Source organism: Chiloscyllium plagiosum, chromosome 12 (assembly GCF_004010195.1).
Source record: "Chiloscyllium plagiosum isolate BGI_BamShark_2017 chromosome 12, ASM401019v2, whole genome shotgun sequence".
Lineage (NCBI taxonomy): Eukaryota > Metazoa > Chordata > Chondrichthyes > Orectolobiformes > Hemiscylliidae > Chiloscyllium > Chiloscyllium plagiosum.
Genome location: NC_057721.1, coordinates 70,509,490 through 70,529,260, shown reverse-complemented (window position 1 = coordinate 70,529,260; position 19,771 = coordinate 70,509,490). Strand labels below are relative to the sequence as shown.

At 40.2% G+C, this 19,771-nt stretch overlaps 1 protein-coding gene across 2 annotated transcripts in view; it reads left to right on the top strand.

Annotated features, from left to right (window-relative positions):
* zgc:112083 (uncharacterized protein LOC550461 homolog) overlaps window positions 1-19,321 on the top strand; it is a 45,156-nt gene extending 25,835 nt beyond the window's left edge. Inside the window, exons 6-11 of one of the 2 annotated variants that reach the window (XM_043701378.1) lie at window positions 317-394; window positions 2,222-2,342; window positions 7,049-7,187; window positions 9,264-9,388; window positions 12,093-12,570; window positions 13,039-19,321. In XM_043701378.1, the coding sequence (XP_043557313.1) occupies window positions 317-394; window positions 2,222-2,342; window positions 7,049-7,187; window positions 9,264-9,388; window positions 12,093-12,570; window positions 13,039-13,065 (968 nt within the window). In that variant the 3' untranslated portion in view covers window positions 13,066-19,321. Of the gene's footprint in view, window positions 1-316; window positions 395-2,221; window positions 2,343-7,048; window positions 7,188-9,263; window positions 9,389-12,092 lie in introns of both variants that reach the window. The other variant, XM_043701377.1, reaches the window with a different exon arrangement.
* Window positions 19,322-19,771: the final 450 nt, after the last annotated feature.

Below are 19,771 nucleotides of genomic sequence, written 5' to 3'. Positions count from 1 at the left end.
TCATTCTTGCGTTAAACAACAAATCTTTTGCTGCATTTGTTTCATTTTTTCTTCCATTTCCCTATGTCTTGCCTCGACATCAATGCCCTGTCCAATATTTTTTTCCTGTGTTTGCAAGGGGAGTGTCTAAAGATTGCTGGCATACGTACGAATGTGAAATTAAACAATAGTGCAGTTTGCTGATATGATATATTACGTATTTGCATTTGGATAGAGAAACAGTTACTTACAAAAGTACTGAATTTAGACTGATCTCTGAACTGTACATTTGTTTACAGAACATACTTAATTATATTTCATATATGTTTAATTTTAGAGAAGACCTTTCCCTGTCAGCACTGTGACAAGCAGTTTGCCAATGAGAGGCTACTAAGGGACCACGTACGAAATCACGGTAGGGTGCATCAGTGCATTTGTTAATGGTTGCAAAAGCTAATGATATGGTTGTTTGAGTTCTATTCTTTAGTGGTGTGAGGGCCTCAGGTCATGTGTTAACTGCAGAATGCTGTCTTCCTCTGCCTGACTTCAAAATAAACATCTACCCAATTTCTTCAATGAATTCACAAAGCAATCTATTTGTAGGAACAGAGCTTATTCTTAAAGCAAATGGTAATTACTGATTAACATATACTGTGATCCAGAACTAAAACTATATCCTCTTAATCCCACCTATACACACATACTGCTCCTCCAAAATCATTTCCAGAAAAACAGTAGGTGGCTTGCAGTGCAAATTAAACAGGTGAATCACAGCACGCATACTGCTAAATACAATTCTAGGAAATCACATGATTCATTCAATCCAGAAAAGTATCCAAATAATTTTATCTCCTCTAACTCCCTTTATACATTTCTTAATATAGATATGTAATCCCAACACTTGCTAACCCTGACAAAAATAATATTGATGTGAGGTTGGGACAAAAAGGAAATAATGTCTAGAATACTGGAACAAATTATTCCAGTACAACAACAGCACTGGTATCTATTAGGCAAATGCTAAGGTATGTCTTCAGCCCAGAAAGCAGGACAAATTCAAATTAGTTTACTCTTTTGTTTCCTTTGCTGTGTTGGCATAAAGCACGATTTTATTTAAACTCAGCTCTCTTTGTCATCATGTGTTTTAGAATTCAATCCTTTCTGTCCCACTTCCAATGTGCTGTAAAATCAAATTCCTCTTTCACATACGATTCGTCCAGCTATGTGTGCACCTCCTTAATCTCCTTATACCAATGTCAATTTATTTGTGACTCGAGTATTAATCCATAGAGAATAATCCCTGGAATCGTGTTCTCTGATTTAGCTCTTTACTCCTGATGCTCTCTGAGTAGTGCCTCATGCCTGTTCTTTCCTGTGTTGCTGGTTCCAACAAGGACCAGGATGATTGAAACCACCTTCTGCAGTGTAGAACCCTGAGCTGCCAAAGTAAAAGAAAAACTCTTCATAACTTTAGGATGCTTTGCAACGAGGTTGCAATGTAGAAAATGCACCAGTTATTTTGCCCAGAACAAGTCCCAGAAAAAAATCATTATGAACAAATCATCTATTGTTACTGACATCAGGTGAGGGATAAATATTGGCCAGGAACTTGAGAAGAACACCCTCAAACACTTTTCTGCATCATGCCAAGGCATTTTGCCCTTTCAAAGGGCAAGTGTGACCTCGTCCAAAGTACAGCACCCAGACTGTGCAACACTTCCTCTGTACTGTACTGGAGTGTTGTCCAGACCACTACCTTGTAAGTTTTGTTTCTTGACATCAGAGAATACTAGGCTCCCCCTGCTTTTGCTTAACATATGCCATTGCTCGCTCAATGCTGTCAGTACAGGGACACTGGCACCTGTATTGACTATGAGGTGCACTGTAACTGTTTAAAGTTTTGAGCTAATTATTATTTGGAGCTGTAATTGAATCTGCAGTTGATATATTTGTAAAAGAACTTTACTCGGTGCACAAATGCAGCTTTCTAAGGTCAATTTGTTTCTACACCACAGCAGTGTGGGTTTCTTCCTGCCACCTTTAACTTCTAGTATTCCACTCACCTTTACCGAATTCCAGGTGCTTCATCTAATACTCTAGATTTTTCCGTATCATAGATTGGGTGGAGAGAGAGTAAATTTAAAAATTATACAGAAGATGGCAGAATAAAATTTTCTCCCATAAAAGTTTGTATCCAGGAGCAAAAGTTTTTAACAGATAATTTTGTGCTTCTGTTTGTCAGTGAACCAGTTTAAGTGCCCACTCTGCGACATGACCTGCACTACTTTCTCCTCATTAAGGACACACATTAAATTCCGCCACTGTGATGAGAGGCCATATGGATGTGACTTCTGTGAGAACAGGTAAGTGTTGTGGTTGTTACTCAAATTGCTACTGCACTTTTATATTGCTCATGCAGTACCTTGGCAAAGCTGAGCGATATGCGCTTGGCGAGATGTGGATTTGAATTGCGCAAGATGTTCTGCAAGGCCCATAGAACAGCATGGGAACAAGCTGTTTGGCCCACCATGTCTGTGCCAACCATGATGCCATTCTTAAATATAACCGCATGCCTGTACATGGTCTGTATCTGTCTATTCCCTGCTTGTTCATGTGTCTATCTAAATGCCTGTTCAACATTGCTATTGTATCTGTTTCTTTCACCTCCCACTCTCTGTAAAATAAAACTTGTCTCGCACATCTCCTTTAAACTCTCCCTATCTCACCTTAAACCTATGCCTCCTTGTATTTGACATTTCCACCCATAAAAACTCCAACTCTCCAACCGATCCATGTCTCAGAATTTTATACAATTCGATCAGGTTGCCCCTCAGCCTCCATTGCTCCAGTGAAAACAATGCAAGTTTGTCTGACCTCTCCTTATAGCTAATACAGTCCAATCCAGGCAACATCCTGATAAATAAAGATTTGCAGATGCGGAATTCATAAACAAAAACAGAAATTGATGGAGGAACTCAGCAGGTCCGGTAGGATCTGTACAGTGAACGCTATTTCAGTTCTGAAAAAGGGTCAGTGGACTAGAAATACTAACTCTGCCTTCTCTCCATAAATGCTGCCAGACAAGCTGAGTTTCTCCAATAATTTCACTTTTGTAACATCCTGGTAAATCTCTTTTGCACCCTCTAACATTCTTCCTATAGTATGGTGACCAGAACTGTACACAGTACTCTAGATATAGCTTAACTAAAGTCTTATACATGATTTGCCAACTTTTATACTCGATGCCTGACTAATGAAGGCAATCATGACATATGCCTTCTTTACCACCATACCAACCTGTGTTGCCACTTTCAAGAAGGTATGGACTTGAAACCCAAACTCCTACCATTTACTGTACATTTTCCTCTTGCATTTGACCTCCCCAAATGTGTCACTCTCACTTGTCCAGATTAAACTCCATCAGCCAATTGTCTACCCAACTTTCCAACTGATATATATCCTGATGTATCCTTTGATGACTCCACCAACTTTTGTGTCATCTGCAAGCTGACTGATCAGACCAGTTGCATTTTCATCCAAATCATTTATATATATTACCAACAACAGAGGTCCCAGCACTGATCCTTTTGGAACAGTACTGGTCACAAACCTGTAGTCAGAGAAACACCCCTCCACAACTCAATGTTGGAATCATTTCAGTGCAGTTCGTGTGCTTTTCTAAAGTGATGTGTTGAGATTCTCATTAGGCAGTGGTGAATCCCAAGTTGACCCTCAAAATCATTTGTTCAGCCTCTTATTAACAGCCAAACACGAGTTTCTATTGTACCAAATTCAATATGCAAATTAGCTGTTGGGAAAATTCGACATGTAAACAGAGCATAGCAGCTTCAACTCATCACTTACTCCATAAGTCATTCCTATTTTATATCTGGTATCAGCATCTCAGGCAAGCTCCATGGGCCCCTGCTACCCTGTTCACATATCCATGAACATTGGCATCCAATATGCATCAGTCTCTATGAGCCTTCAGGGCATATAAACAGGCTACTTATAAGAAGCTTCTGCATTTCAGTACTGTGCCTCAGACTGCATCAGCCACTATCATTATAATACAAAATCACCTGGTGCTCATGGACTGGACTAGACTATATCCCTTCGCTCTTTGCTCACTGACGTAGCACTCACTCATTCTGCACCTATCTAGATGTTTCCAGCATTCTTGGCTTGCTAACTTTTTTGCATATTGCTTCCTTAGCCAGTGATATCAGACTCATAATACTCTTGTCTTGCCGCACCATTTAATATAGAAACAAAGCCAGGAAGCTTATTATGGTTGTCAACAGGCTTCAGTCTCGTCAAGGGGATTAGCATTTGCTCACGAGTTTCTGGCTCACTAAATCAAGGGCAGCCTCCAATACCAGTCCAGGACTTTTCCAGGAGCTCAGAGTTACAATCCTCTGCTCATAGAGGAGTAGATTGATGGGCAGTATGTCACCTATCTTGACACTTTCTCCCTTGTGTGCTATATTGGTCCTGGAATGAGAGAGAGGGGCAAGTATTAAAAAGCTGAAAGTGGATGGCATAGCTATTACAGTTGGTGCAGATGGGGAGGTTTTCTAAGCAATTGAGTAGACTGCACAGATGGTATGCAAGGTTAATGATGTTTTAGGTTGGTGTCAGTGAGGTCGGGTGGAGAAGATGTTGCATAGATTAGTGAGAATGGTAAACCCTTGGTGAGTGATGTGTGCAGTAGCAGAGAGAGAATGAGTATAAGGTACTGGAGAGAAGATGCTGGTAGAGAAGGACATTGGTTTCTCCCTACTGTGCTGGGCATTCCTCCAAATGGCGGAGACTCCTCTAACCTGGTTAGCAGCCTCAGACCATGCTGGCCATTCAAAATTCTGGGCTGTAGGCTGGACTAAAGATTCAGCTCCCCATTCCTTTGATCCAGTCCCACGGTAAATGTTTAGTACAAACATTTCGCTCCTTGGTATCCCCATCTTAGCTAACATTGTAAAATCGCTCTCCTCAGCTACTTGGTCCTTCTCTCTCAAAGACTGCTCGTCATCACCTGCTTTGCAAACTCAGCCTTGACCCTTCTGTCCTTCCAAACTACTGGCCATCCCTAACCTCCCATTCATTTATCCAAATCTTTAAACATGGTATTGTGTCCCTGAGTGGTGCCCAAGACCCCCACGTAAATCCTTTTAATCATGCTTCTTTATCTGCCACCAGGCTGAATTTGTGCCTGTTTTTTCTACTGCTCATTCCTTTGATATTCCGACAGTGATAGTATATTCAGTACTTCCTTGTGTCAGATCAGGCAGGCTGACACAGATAGAAGCAGAACCTTAGCACTTCTATGCCTGATTTCTATGACTCAAAAGCCCCTGGACTATGTATTTCATTAATATCACTTTGACTGACTGAAAATTGTCCAGGCCTAGTTGCTCATTGCTGGGGTAGTGAAGACAGGCAGGGAGCAGTCGTGTATCTTCATCTGATTTGAGCTGTCCACAGTCAGGTCTACATTGCAATCCTGGTACAATTGAGAGAGAGTCTATTAAATTTGATCAGCTTACATGCATTGATGAAGTACGTGCAGTTTAGCAAGCTGTGGCTTGTTTGAGATGATAGCAGGATGTATCAGCAAGGCATAGAAAATTAGACTGTTGCACTGCATTGGGATGTTTAACGGAATATGAAGTTGCCCGAAGCCACAGAAATTTGTGTTTCTCCGCTCCATTTAATTTTGTTTCATGTTTTCATTGATCCCCTTAATGTGAATTCATATAGCAAGCAATTCCCTCGACCAAGTAGATTACGCAAGGATGGAACGTGGTTTAGTTATGACTTAGTCATTAAGATCAGAGAACCGTGGGAACAGATCAGGATCATGATTTGATGAGGTAATCGTTGTGTTTGTTTTGAGGCAGGCCAACAGCTTCCAAAAGAAATCTTCTTTCATCTTAATTGACATGTTAACATAAACATTTTAGAACCATAGGAAACAGAACCAAGAGTAGGCCTGAAACAAAAGAAGAAATTGCTGGAAAAACTCAGCAGGTCTGGCAGCATATGCGAAGAGAAATCAGAGTTTACATTTCAGATCAAGTGATCCTTCCTCAGAACAGGATCTGTTTCAGCAACTTGTATTTTTGTTTCTGATTTACAGCTTCTGCAGTTATTTCAGGTTCTTTTCCTCACAAGAGTAGGCCATTTGGCTCATTCAGCCCACTCTGCCATTCAACATGATCATGGCTGATCCTCCGTTTCAATACCATTTGTCCGCTTCCTGCTTAACCACTTGATACCTTTAACTTCTATAGATTTATTTCTTTCTTAAATATGTTCAGTGACTTAACCTTCACAAACTTCCGTAGTAAAGAAATCCACAGGTTCTCTAACCTCTAAGTGAAGAAATTTCTCCTCATCTCATCTTTGCGTTTTGTGATATTATCACACTCCTATGTTTTGTGGAGGTGACCAGGCTTATGTTTTCTTTCATGTATGTTTGAATTAATTCATTGACACCATACAAAACTGAATGTATCAAAGCTCTCTAAATGCCACGTACTGTGGAGCTGCCTAACTGAACTGTGGGTTGTACTCGCATAGCATGGAATGGACAACAATGGTTCAAGAATGTGGCTTACTGTCACCATTTGATGTATAGTTAGGGTTTGGCTATAAGTGCTGGCATTGCCAGTGAGGATTATATCCCATGAACAAGCAGAAAATAAAAGTCGCTGATTTTCAGGTTTCTAGTTTGAAATGTCAGATCATATGATTTCATGGGTGAGGTTAGAGATGAGTTGATCAGGTTAAAAGAGTAAAGTCACCATAGTCCTACCAGACTATAGGACTACTTTCTCATTAGAGATGAGAGATGATTAGTGATGGTTAACCTGAGGGTCACCATGCCTCAGACAAGAAGAGAGTTTGAGAAGAAAAGTCCTTCCTGGTAACCTGGTAATTGAATGTGCACACTTGACATCACTTTTCGATGCAAACCAGCCATCCAGAGCAGCTTGCTGACCCTAATGGCCATTTCTTAAAGTTCTCTTGTTTAAGAGTTGCTTCTTTTCTTTTTGCCCTTCACTTACAGTTTTAAGAATTTGTATGATCTGCGGAAGCACATCGAAACACATAATGATGAACCTACGTACCGCTGCAGCTCAGATGGGTGTAACTTCAGTGCCCGCAGTGTACAAACCCTGAAACAGCACTACAGGAGAATACATGAGGTAGGTGACCAAGTGACAGCTGATCTGTGCAATGCTATGGGATTTCGTATGCTTTTGTCTCAGAGACCATAATTTGAAATCACTTAAGGTCAGTGGCATGGAGCTGTTTCCTTCCTCTTAGCTTTTCCTTTACAGTTGAGGTGGGGGGGAGGGATGAGGAAACTAGTGAAGTCTGCGTTGATGCCATGTGGTTGGACGGTACCAAGATGAGGCGTTCTTCCTCCAGGCGTTAGATGGCTTGAATTTGGCGATGGAGGAGGCGGTCAATTCTCCTGCTCCTCGGATGCTGCCTGACCTGCTGTGCTTTTCCAGCGCCACACTTTTCGACTCTGACCTCCAGCATCTGCAATCCTCACTTTCTCCCAAGCTTAACTATGTGGCAAACAGTGAGGATGAAATCAATCAACTGCAACAGCACATTAAAAAGTTAACAATATTACCAACAAGTGGCAGATGGAACTTAATATAAGAGAGAATTGTGAAGTGATGCAATTTAACAGAAGAAATAGAAGAATAAAAGATAGACTTACTGGAACAGCTTTAAAGAGTGTGGGGATAGAAAAAGCTGGGGTTTATTGGCATAAATCTTTGCCTGTGACAGGATAAATTGAGAAAGACGAGATTCAATAGTGTTAAACATTTTGACAGGTTTTGGATAAAATAGATAAAGCTATGTTATTCACATTAGATTTATATTTTATTGTCATATGTACTCAAGCACAGGAGTACAGTGAAAAGTATATAACGTTAGCACACAGTACTACCTTACAAAGGTAGCTATGTACAAAAAGCTTTGATACACAGTTGTTGAAGAAACAAAGTTTAAAAAGGTTAAGCATTGGTGGGCGGCACGGTGGCACAGCAGTTAGCACTGCTGCCTCACAGCGCCAGAGACCCGGGTTCAATTCCTGCCTCAGGCGACTGACTGTGTGGAGTTTGCACGTTCTCCCCGTGTCTGCGTGGGTTTCCTCCGGGTGCTCCGGTTTCCTCCCACAGTCCAAAGATGTGCAGGTCAGGTGAATTGGCCATGCTAAATTGTCCGTAGTGTTAGGTAAGGGGTAAATGTAGGGGTATGGGTGGGTTTCGCTTCGGCGGGTCGGTGTGGACTTGTTGGGCCGAAGGGCCTGTTTCCACACTGTAATCTAATCTAATCTAATTACCTTGATAGAATATGTAGAAAAATAAAGAAATATAGTTAACATTAAGTCCTTCTTGTATAACTAGAAAAATAAAGGAGTAAAGGTTAAAAGTTCAACAGTCTTTGATGTCCTCTGCTTAGCTCAGTCTCCAGGAGACCTCATCTAGCTGTTCTTGATGCTGCCGGAGATACCAGGGGATCTCCCTCACCACTCGCTGTTCTTGCATTGGGCTGCAATGCCATCGTTGCTGCTGCTGCTGAAGCTGGCATCTCCCTGATCTTCTGTTGCCTCCAGAACATGCTCGGGCAGGACCCACTCGCATGCCAAGATACCTTGGCACCGGGTTGAGAGATCGCCACAGGCCACCAAGAGACCAAAGGACATGGGGACGTGGATTTAAAGTTTTGGTCAGACTATTTCAAGGCAACATGAAGAAGGTGCTTTTTATGCAGTGAATGATAACAACCTGAAACTGGCTGCCGATGATGTGGAGTCGATTTTAAAAGGATGGACACTTGATGGAAATAAACGTGGAGAGCTAGGGGACTAAGTAGATTGTGCGCAGGAGTTGGCATGGATTTAGTAGGTAAACTGCCAATCTCATGTGCATTATGACTGTATGGTCATTTTTGTTTTATCTTTGAATTTTAATTGGTTCCTGTTCTGGAGATTTGTATGCGCTTTCTTTGACATCATGTCAAACCTATGGACAGAATTATAGCATCTTTTGATTTTGCTACTTACTGAGTTTAGAAACATCATGTGTAACTACTGGATAATAAATGGATTTTTCAGATTAGTTCTTCCCTATTGCCTGGTTACCATATTATGGAAGAATAGCTCTTCGGAGGAAAGTTTGTAAAGAAAATAGTTAACCTATTCAAAACATTTTCAAATTAACAGTGCAATGGGTCACTGATATTTCTGTCTTATTCAGGGAGAAACAAAACCTCGATATAAGTGCCACATTTGTGCCAAGTGTTTTTCTTGGGCCTACACATTAACAATGCACCTACGCAAGATGCACCAGCTGAAGTGGCCTTCTGGGCATGCACGATTCAGGTAGGATAATATCATTTGCCGAGAGCCAAAGGGTGTTGCCTTAAACCATCTGTTGCTGATGCTATTTATTCCAGTGAACTGTATTTCACCTATGGATGCAGAACTAAAATGTTTGTTTCCTCTTACACCCACAGTCATTCAAAAAGAGTCACTGCTAGAATGCAGTTTTTGTATATATACATGTGTACATTCACAGCGGATGGATATCATCTGCAAGAGGAAAGTTAGATTTAATCTTTGGTTGGATATTCTGATGAAGGTTCTTATCTCTGGTTTTGAACTTTAACCCCTTTAGTCCTGGGCCCTCCATAACTTGTCCTTCCACTTTCAACATCCCAGATAAATTTAAATCACTTACAGGCCTAGCATTGAGTCTAGTAAAATGCTGATGCCACGCATAATATGAACCTGTATGTACTGGGATTGGAGCCTTCCAATTCAGAGTCAGGACAGCTGTCAGCAGCAAGCCACACCATTCTTTTTGCAGTGCTTCTTTGAAAAATAGATGGGGCTATCAACTACTGACCACCTAAAACTTGTTTGCTAATGTCTTATCTAGCAGGAAGTCACAGTGTTAATGCTTTTTATTTGTGTAATTTGATAGGCCAGCACGTGTTGGAGCAGCTTAAAAGAAGTATGAGATCCCTACCTTAAATAGAGATGAAGTAGGCCATTCAGTCAGCTTTAGTTAATTCTTTGGTCAAGATATATCCAGTTGACATGGAACATTAATGCTCTGAGTGTAGAGGGGATCCAGTTACAGAAATGAGAAACTGAAATCCAATTGTATAAGCAATGATACAGGATGGCAAATGGGGAATTATCTAAAAACAATATATGAAGCAGTGTAAAGGGAATTCAGGTGATGGGCTGGCCTATAGACAGTCACACTAATTCTTCATTGAGCATTGCCAGATATAAGCAGGACTTCTGTTGCCTTCTTGTACAACCACATCACTTCAGCTTTCAGAAAAAAACTGTCTTCAGAATTATAAACTTGTCGCAGTAGAGGCCTCTTAATCCTATCAACTGCTGACTACCTAAAACTTGTTTGCTAATGTCTTATCTGGCAGGAAGTCACAGTGTTAATGCTTTTTATTTGTGTAATTTAATAGGCCAGCACATGTTGGGGCAGAATAGTGGGAGACTCACTTTACACCTGTCAGTACAGCTGCAGTAAATGATTGAAATGAAACAAGCTTAACTTCTCAATTTGACAAGTCTCCTACATAAAGAAGACTCACATTGTTGCTTGGGTGGTGCTATGGTTTAGATCATGAACTTTCACTTCAGTTACCTGATTCAGATCTGAATGGATAAGATTTTTTTGTTCAAGTTTCCTTGTGAATGAGATGGGCAACTTCTGTCCAGTTTCAGGTGGACATAGCAGGGCAAGAGCTTCATTTTTTTTCCCACACTTTGGATTTCCTCTTTGAGCTTTGTGTTCCAATAAAGTGAAGAATGTTAGTGCTGTTCCATTTTGTTCCATTGTGCGCAAGAGACAATTTCAAAGATTGCAGATGACTCAAACTTGGAAGAATTGTAAATTGTGAGGAGAGCAATATAGAGCTCCAGAAGTACAAAAATAAATTGGGAGAATGGGCAGATGGGTGACTGATGAGTTTCAATGTATGGAAATGTGATGTGATGCATTTTGGTATAAAGAATGTTGAAGACAATTCAAAATAGGGATACAATTCTAAAGGTGGAGGGGATACAGGAGCATCGAGATCGGAGGGTATATGTGCACAGATATTGAAAGTAGTTGGACATACCGAGAGAGCATTAAATAAAGTATAGAGTATCCTCGGCTTTATTAATAGGATCATAGAGTACAAGAGCAAGGAGCTGATGTTGAATTTGTATAAAGTAAATGGTGGACTTCAATTGGAGAACTGTTTGCAGTTCTGGGGTCTCCTTATTGGAAGGTTTGAAACGCATTGGACAGACTGCAGGAGCAATTTACACGAATGGTTCCAGGGAGAAAGAACTTTAGTTATGAGGATTGATTGAAGAATTTGGGACTGTTGTCCTTGGGAAGTGGAAGGCTAAGTGGAGAACTGATTGAGGTTTTAAAAACTGTGAGCAGGCAGGAAAGGGCAGTTAAAAAGAAGCTGTTCCCGCTCATTAAAGGAACAAGAGGGCATAGCTTTAAAGTGATCTGCAAAAAAGAAAAGCAAGGGTGAAATGAGCAAAATGTCTTCACACAGTGAGTAGCTTGGGTATGGAATTCATGGCCTGGAAGTGTGATGGAAGCAAGTTCACTTGAGGCATGCAAGAGGGTATTTGGTGTTCATTTGGAAAGAAATAGTGTGTCAGGGTAAGAGGAAAAAGCAGGATATTGACGTGAGGTGGTGATGCTCATTTGGAGAGCCAGTGCAGGCACGATGGGCCAAATGGCCCCCTCCTGCAATGCAACAGTTCTGTAATTTTGGTCTCCCAATAGCATTCTGAGTGAGATTTGCCAGTTGAATGCTGTTTTATGCAATGCTGGATTAAAGCTGACTCGTTCATTGAAACATCATTGGCCACAAGACTTTTGGGCCACTTGAGTTGAACCCAATTCCAGAGGTGAAAGGTCAGTACTTCCACCATTGTACCACTCAACCACACTCTTCCCTTTCCCCATCCCTTTCAAATTAAGTATTTTAGCTCTGATGATGAAAATGGATCCAACACGATTTATTTTGCTTTAACTGTCTAGATACAAGGAGCATGCGGATGGATATTTGCAACTACATGTGGTGCGCTATGAAACAGTTGAGCTGACTCAACAGGTCATTAAGGACTTGGAGAAGAGACGTGGACCCCGAAGGAAGGTGACAGAAGCGTGTCTATTTGCACCAGAATCCCGCCGCAAGGCCCTCTCTGCAAAGCCCACCACTGGCAAAGCCAGCAAAGAGGAGGAGGACTATCTCGCAATCGCCACTCGGCTGAGGCGTGCTGGGCACCGGGAAGCTACCAACTTGCCAACCAAGCCTTCAGAGAAGGCCCCACAGCTGGAGCAGTGCAACTCTCTAGAGCCTCCCAAAAGGGCTGAGCAATGTTCAGACGTTTCTGGAAATGGTTCTCCTACCAACTCTGTCCTTCATAATGTATCCCAGTCAGCAACCGGGCATCCTACTGCTCCCGAAAGGAATGAAGCTGTCTCCTCTCTTGACCCTGTTGAAACATTGGAGAAGGTAGCACGAGGTCTTGGCATTCAGATAATTGGATAGTTAGGGTTGCTGGTAGCGAATTGGTGAAACCAAGGTCCATAACTTCTTTGAACAGTAGTTCCATAAATAAAGCTTAGTCATGTGGGAGGGTGGGGGTGGATTTGGAGTTACAACTTAACAGGGTCCTACTGTCTGTATATTATACGTATTGAGAGCTTGCTGCATGTTCAGATGTTTTAGATAACCATCAACTGGATGCTAGATCAATTTCTTATTCTTGCTTAAAAGCAAAGGATTGTGGATATAGGAAATCTAAAATAAAAACAGAAAGTGCTGGTGAAACTCGGTAGGTCTGGCAGCATCTGTGGAGATAGAGACAAACAAACAAAAAAAATTATTCAGAGCATTCACCGTGCCTGAACATGTTGGAAAAGGGTAAGGAGGCCCCCGACTGTACCTGTCTCTCACTAATTGTCGACCATTGTCTTCCAGTGTTCTTGGCAGGAGGGAACAGCTTGATCTGCAATTGTATTGAGATTGAGGGAATGACAAGATAGGTTCAGATGATATATGGGCCCTTCTTAACAGCAAAGGAGCCAGCAAAAGCCAACGCCTATATAGAACATGTTCGATTTAGAAAAACTACCCAAGACTCTTCACAGAAGAACAATGAATGTCGAGCCAAAGAAGGAAATATGAGGATTCTGAATTATCATTCTGATATACAACTGATTATTTTAAATGAAGTTCAGTGTCTTGGCCAGTCTTCCTGTCAACCTGCTGTAGCTGTTGCTCCCTCTCTTTAACGGTTACTTTATCCCATTTAACAACCTTTATGATCCCTCTTGAGATGTTATTCTTTTAGCTACAGAGCCAGCACAGATGTGTGCATGAATTTGTGTCTCCTGCACAGAGCAGCTCAATTATATATTTTATTCTGACTTTTTTCAAATTTTAATTGAGAAGTCACAGATGGCGTACATATCACTCTTGACATTAGGTCAGATGTTAGTCTAAGATCTGTTGTCCCAAGCACTGTATGACAATTAAGTAGACTGCTAAATGAGTTCAGGGTTCAGCTTCTGATCCCTTAGAGGAACTTGGCTGGCTGACTGCCAACTCATCACTGAGCCATCTCTGAAATAGTGCCCTCACTTCTCTTGCAACCCTCTTTGTTTCTCTCCAGTATGTAGTGAACTTGTCCTCTGTTATTTCCTCAATTTAATCATCTAAAAATCAGTTTTCCTTTTGTATCCACTCACCTTTTCCTTTTTTTTTGACTAAAAAGCAAATATGACTTTTTTTGTTAGGACTTTTTTAACTTTTGAATGATTTCATGTGGGGTCATCTGAGGTTGACTTATCCTTAAAACAGTTATAAAGTTTTTTTTTGTAATGTTTAGAAATGTACCTTATTTATACCACAGTACTGCTTTCATCAATGGCACAGAACCACCCCAGCATGAGAGATAAATAGACAGTGGCTAATACCAGTGTAATTTTTAATCTTGCTTCAACTCCGTATACCCTTGCTTTTCACCGTGTCAATGGTGATGATTTCTGCCCATTAGTGTGAAGTTCTGACTGAGGCTTTGGAAACATTGTCCATGTGTAAGTCCAAACGTTTAATTGAGAATGGGGAGATCTGGCTGTTTCATTACTGTCCTTCTGTAAAGGAAATAGGCATTTAACTCCTCTGTGATCTATATGTGTGACTCCAGTTCCACATCAATACATATGTAGACCTACATTTTGCAGATGATTGCAGTGTCATTGTCCACACTGCAGCAGATTTGCTAGCCACCTTTGATCTCTTCATCATACAAAAATCTTAGCCTGTTCTTGAATGTTGTGACAACATCAACTCACAGTTGGACAACCAAATATTCCACGTGCCACACATGTTGAAGGAGAGACTCTGAGATATGTTGAACACTTGCCATAACTTTGTGGCCACCTGTCTTGAATGGATGCCATTAATCTGATCAAAAACTCAGCTGCACTAGATCAGCCTTCTTAAAAAAAACTCCAGCAGCAACTGTTTTGGGCAATAAAAGCCTCTGCAAGTCAACAAGTGTCCTCATGTACAAAGCGGCTGTCACCACACTCCTGCATTCCAACAGAAATGCCTCTCACCCTGTCATCCATTTTTAATTAGGGGAACTGTTGAACTAATGCTAGCGTCCTTCTTGAAGCTGGCTCTACAAGCATTCAGGCAAATCACCACATCAATTCGATTCACTGCCAGGTAATTAACTCTTATGTCCAGTGTTAAAGAGAGAACAAATAAATTGTTACAAAGACATTCTGAAGCTATCCTTGAAGCGCATCTTTAGAAATAGGGAGAGCTGGCTATCATCCATTTAAACAGCCATAATTTGTCCCTTATGTAACCTTGTGCCCAAATGCCTTCATTATGAGGTGGAGCAGAAGGAGAGAAAGAAAGAAATGGAAGCAAATGTGCACCCTGTATCCCACTGCCTCTTGGGATGTCCTGCACCATGTACTGAAAGATCTGCAGGATGAGAATCACTCTATACAAACACATGAAAACTCACTACAGAAACTCTCAATCCTGAGTAGTTGACATCCTCATAATCAAGGGACAGCTAATGAATGTCTTTGACACTTACCTGCCTGTTGGTACTGCCTAACAAGTTATTTACAAAGTGAGAGTGGGCAATAAATGCCAGGAACTCTGCATATTTCAAAGTAAAGTAACTTTTAAGAAAATATTTGGGACAAAGTTGCCTCATCCCTTTGCAGGACTGCTATAACTGGAGCCTCAGGAAACTATTCAATCTCGTTAAATGGGAATTACCCTGGTCAAGTCACTTGGGCCTTGTGAAGGTTCCACTGTGCTTGTTGAACTGCAGTTTTAACCTGCTTTTTTAGCTCCTCCATGTTTCTAGGACATGTGTGGCAGATAAGGTGTGAGACTTATGTCATCTATACTGGATTTAACTTGTGGCTGAGGCCCCAGTTTTCCAATCAATGTGGCAGTGCAGAACCCTTCAGTCACTTTGCACCTTCCAGAAGCCGAACAATAACAAAATGCCACAACTGCTGTTTGTCTCCCACACATAATGCCACCAGCAACATTTTATCCTGATAATGCAACAGTTTGTACAGAAGCCCTTAGAAACTGCTCCTTTTTTCATTCTGCTCACTCTTCCTTAAAAATGAAGGCTGGACTTGTTTCCAAGGGAAGTTGCCAAGTTCCCAAAGCCTGACAGGGAGCTTTGATTGTTGACTGGAAGTAGAAATTTGGGTTCTGTGCAATTTTGTTGAAATCCTGCTAAATAACATTGCCACATTGTAACTGGAAATAAAATGGCAGTGTGGTAGGAAGCGTTTGATTTTCATTTCAGAAATTTTAATATAGCTTTTTGGAGAAAAATAATGGGCTATCCAGTTTTTAACCTGAACAAAGTGGCAGACCCGTTTTCGACATCGCTACTCACTTTTGTGTTCAGATTACAGCCTTGATTATGCACTGGTGCCTTCTGTATTAACTTTTATTGACTTAATTCTGTAAAATTCATAAGTAATGAGCCTGTAAAATCTTTCATCAAATGGACGATTTTTAAACTGTGAAAATGACTTATGAGTGCTTTTATTTTAACACAACATCCTGTCAAAGGAATAAATTGTAAACTGTGTTATGATGATAACTGCGGCAATGCCTTTGTGAACTTGGTGGAATATCTCAATATTATGTCCTCTTGAACAGTGGACGACACCCAGTATTGTAAAACTAGAGTCTGATGTTGTAAACATGAGCAGTTTATAATGGCAGCATGAAATAGGTGGCATTGAAAAGATTGCCACTGGTAACCAGTGACCAGTTTATGGTGTTTCCAGCCCTATGGTGGAGCTTTACTGGTTAATGGAACCTTCCAGTATGCATGTGAGGCTTGCAGTATATTTTTGTAATTATGAATGGAGGCATTTGTCTGTATACTGGCCTCATTGTGATTTTGTTGCTGTCTGTTGCAATTAGTGGGCTCAGTCAGTTTGGTGACTGCACTGTTATAAATATGATTCACCTAGAACTGACTGAGGTGGGTGTATTTTATGATCCTTCCCAATAGTGTGCCTCATTCAATAGTACACTCCCACGCAGTCCTGCAAGTGCAGACTTGTAAAGTTATCACTTGTGTGCATAACAAATGTTTAATACTGTGTTATTTGTAATAACGTTTGACTCGGGGTTACAATCTAAACTGTTTATAACAAGGTCTCTGTAGCTAGAGACGCTATTGCTGTGAACAAAAGTTTTGATAAATCAGTGTTTAATTTACTTGACAGACAAGGCTAATTCTTAGTCACAACTAAAACCCTGCAGGTTCTGTTGAGGAATTTACCAGCTGTGCACACAGTAAGCTCACTTTTTCTTAAAGAGATTTAGGGATGGGCAATAAGTCACAACATTGCTAACAACACCCTTGACTTAAGAAAGAAATTTTAAGAAGTACACAGTCTACTCACTGCCTCTTTAAACAAACAGTCCTGATACTTAAAGGGCACTCAGGGTTCGCTATATCAGAAACAAAAGTATTGTTGAATATTGAATAGGCAATATTGTGCCTCATCCAATCATCTTTTGTGGAGCCACGCCCAGTAAATCAGAAGAATTTTTGTTAAATTGGAACTACATGTTCATTATGTTTTCTCTGTCAAGAGCAATTTATATGTGTTTTGAATTGGATAGGACGTTCTAGCAGTGGGTGTTTATATTGTGATCTCTCAGTGTCAAGTGATAAGTTCTCTCATTTTGTAATCGGCCAATCCCATTCTTCTCTCCCTCTAAACTTGCACTGAGTTTGATGAGGCTTTGATTTCTTTGGTAAAACCCTGCAGTTATAGAGAAGGTTTACTGCCTTCGTTAATTGGACCTTCTGCCAAACTTGAGAGTTCAAATATATTTTTGTAGTTTTGAGTGAATCACATTCGGGATCAGATCTGTGTCCTTATGAGCAATTACTTTGTTTTTGCTGCCAGATCATGAATACTTGCTAGCTGCAGTTCAGCTTTAATGTCTAGAGTGTACAACTCTAACTAACCATTCATGACTTACAGTTCAGACTGCAAATATTTGGGAGTCAGCTCAATTCTTGTATGGTTCCACCCTTGCCACAGCCCCAGTCTGCTAAGGTTATTAATCATACCATTAAACTATGTTTCTAAAGTGCCCAGTGGACCACTTAATGAAAAAAAAGACTTGAAATTCTGCAGTGCCTTACCGTACTTCTTGTACATGTGCCTATGAACTACTTCACAAACTGTGAATTGCTTATGGAGTTGCCAATTGTATTGTCAGATTAGACAAGCCATGTTACTGAAGATTTTCCACATCCACTTTCACGCATCCCAGAGTCTTATTCGAAATAAACATCCTGCCTTTGAGTCGTGAGCAGCTTGTCTTCAGTACTTTGTGTAATCAGACTCTGGAGTTAATACTGGTTCACGTGCAAACTGCACAACATTGCAAAGTTAAAATGAGTTCTGATGACTGTGTGATGTTTTTGGAATACCTTGAGTTTTATTTGTCATTTTATCAATATCTTGCATATAAATGTTTACATAGCTTTCCATATTAGCAAACTCTACACTCTGCACCCATGCTAAATTATTATTTCTGATGTTCACCTAACTTTCCTATTTGCTAATAAATTGTAGATAAGTTTAGATTAGTGCAGGAACGAAGACTGCCAATAATCGCATAATGTGTCCATAAGAGTAGTATACAGTCTGCAAATAAAAATGTTTTACAAATTTTTAATTCAAAATCAGAAATGTTATATATCTTTCCTTCTTGTGAGGGTTTTTGAAATGATTTTCTTTACAGACGAGCACACTTGTTTGCAAATCATAATTTGTGCATATTGCACACATGTATATAGTTGACAATGTAAATGTTTTTGTGATGGTTAAGAGGAAATTTTGCATTCTCCCAGTTTCTGTCCACTGAATGTTGTCTCTGCTGCCTCGAATATTTCTAAGTAATCTCAATCTCCAAATTATTAGAGAGAAAACTAGGGATGGCAAATGAAAAATCACCTAGTACTAACAGTGTGTTCAGTTTGTTTTCATGTTCTTTCATGTTTAATCTGTTACAATTTGAGAATATTACACTGCATTTTGTTGAGGTGTTACTGTGAAATCTTCCTATTGTTGAACCTGTTTTGTGCAGCTTGGTCACCGAATTTGAGTAGGAATCACCTTCTGTTACCCTGGTAGTCATGCAGTATGGTGATAAAGTTATTGACTGATTAATTGTAACAGTCAGTTAGCTATACAGCATTAATATAGTCTGTGTAAAATGCTGGGGTGGGTTGTGTTTGACCCCTATTTAAATCAAGAAGGAAACACATTGTGGAAAAGCCAAACCTATTGAAGAAGTGTCTGAATTAATAATCTGTTGTTGATTTCTCCAGTTGCTGTGACTAAGACAGGAAGGAAGATTTCCTATTTTTATCTTTGAACTTTGTTCTTTATACCTTCTTTAATTTGTTACGTAGGAAGGTATGTGTTATCCCTACCCTCATAAGCAACACTGTACCATGTTATTTGAAATATTGCGTTAATTTGGATCAGAAAGAAGATCAGTAACTGTACCTTGACTGAAGTTTTAAATAAGTAAGCATGAGTTCATTTTACAGAAATTGCCTTTTATAAACTTCATTGTTTTCATTATTTTTGTGTTTCAAATGTTTTCTTCTTGTAAGCAGTTGCTACCTGGTGCATTAAACATCTTGAATATTTTGCTCACATCCCATGACTCAATTTCCTGTGTCTCACTTTAGAATCACATTTATTTTCTATGTCTGGCTACATCAGAATTTTCCATAATAATTTTGCTTGCTTTTTATTCACTCATAGAATGTGGATATTGATCGCTAGGCTAGCATTTATTGCCCATCAGACAGTTGGCATCAACAACATTGTTATGAGTCTGGAATCATACATAGGCTAGACCAGGTAATGGCAGCAGTTACCTTTCCAAGAGGACGTTAATAAACCAGATAATCAACAATGCTTTTCATCATCTTTCAACTCTCTTAATTCCAGGTTTTATTTCTTGAATTCATATTCCACCAGCTGCCATGGTGAGATTTGAACCTAGGTCTCCAGAACATTACCTGTGTTTCTAGATTAATAGTCTAGCGATAATACCATTCGGCCATCACTTCCTGTAGGTCAACATTTATTGCCCACATGGC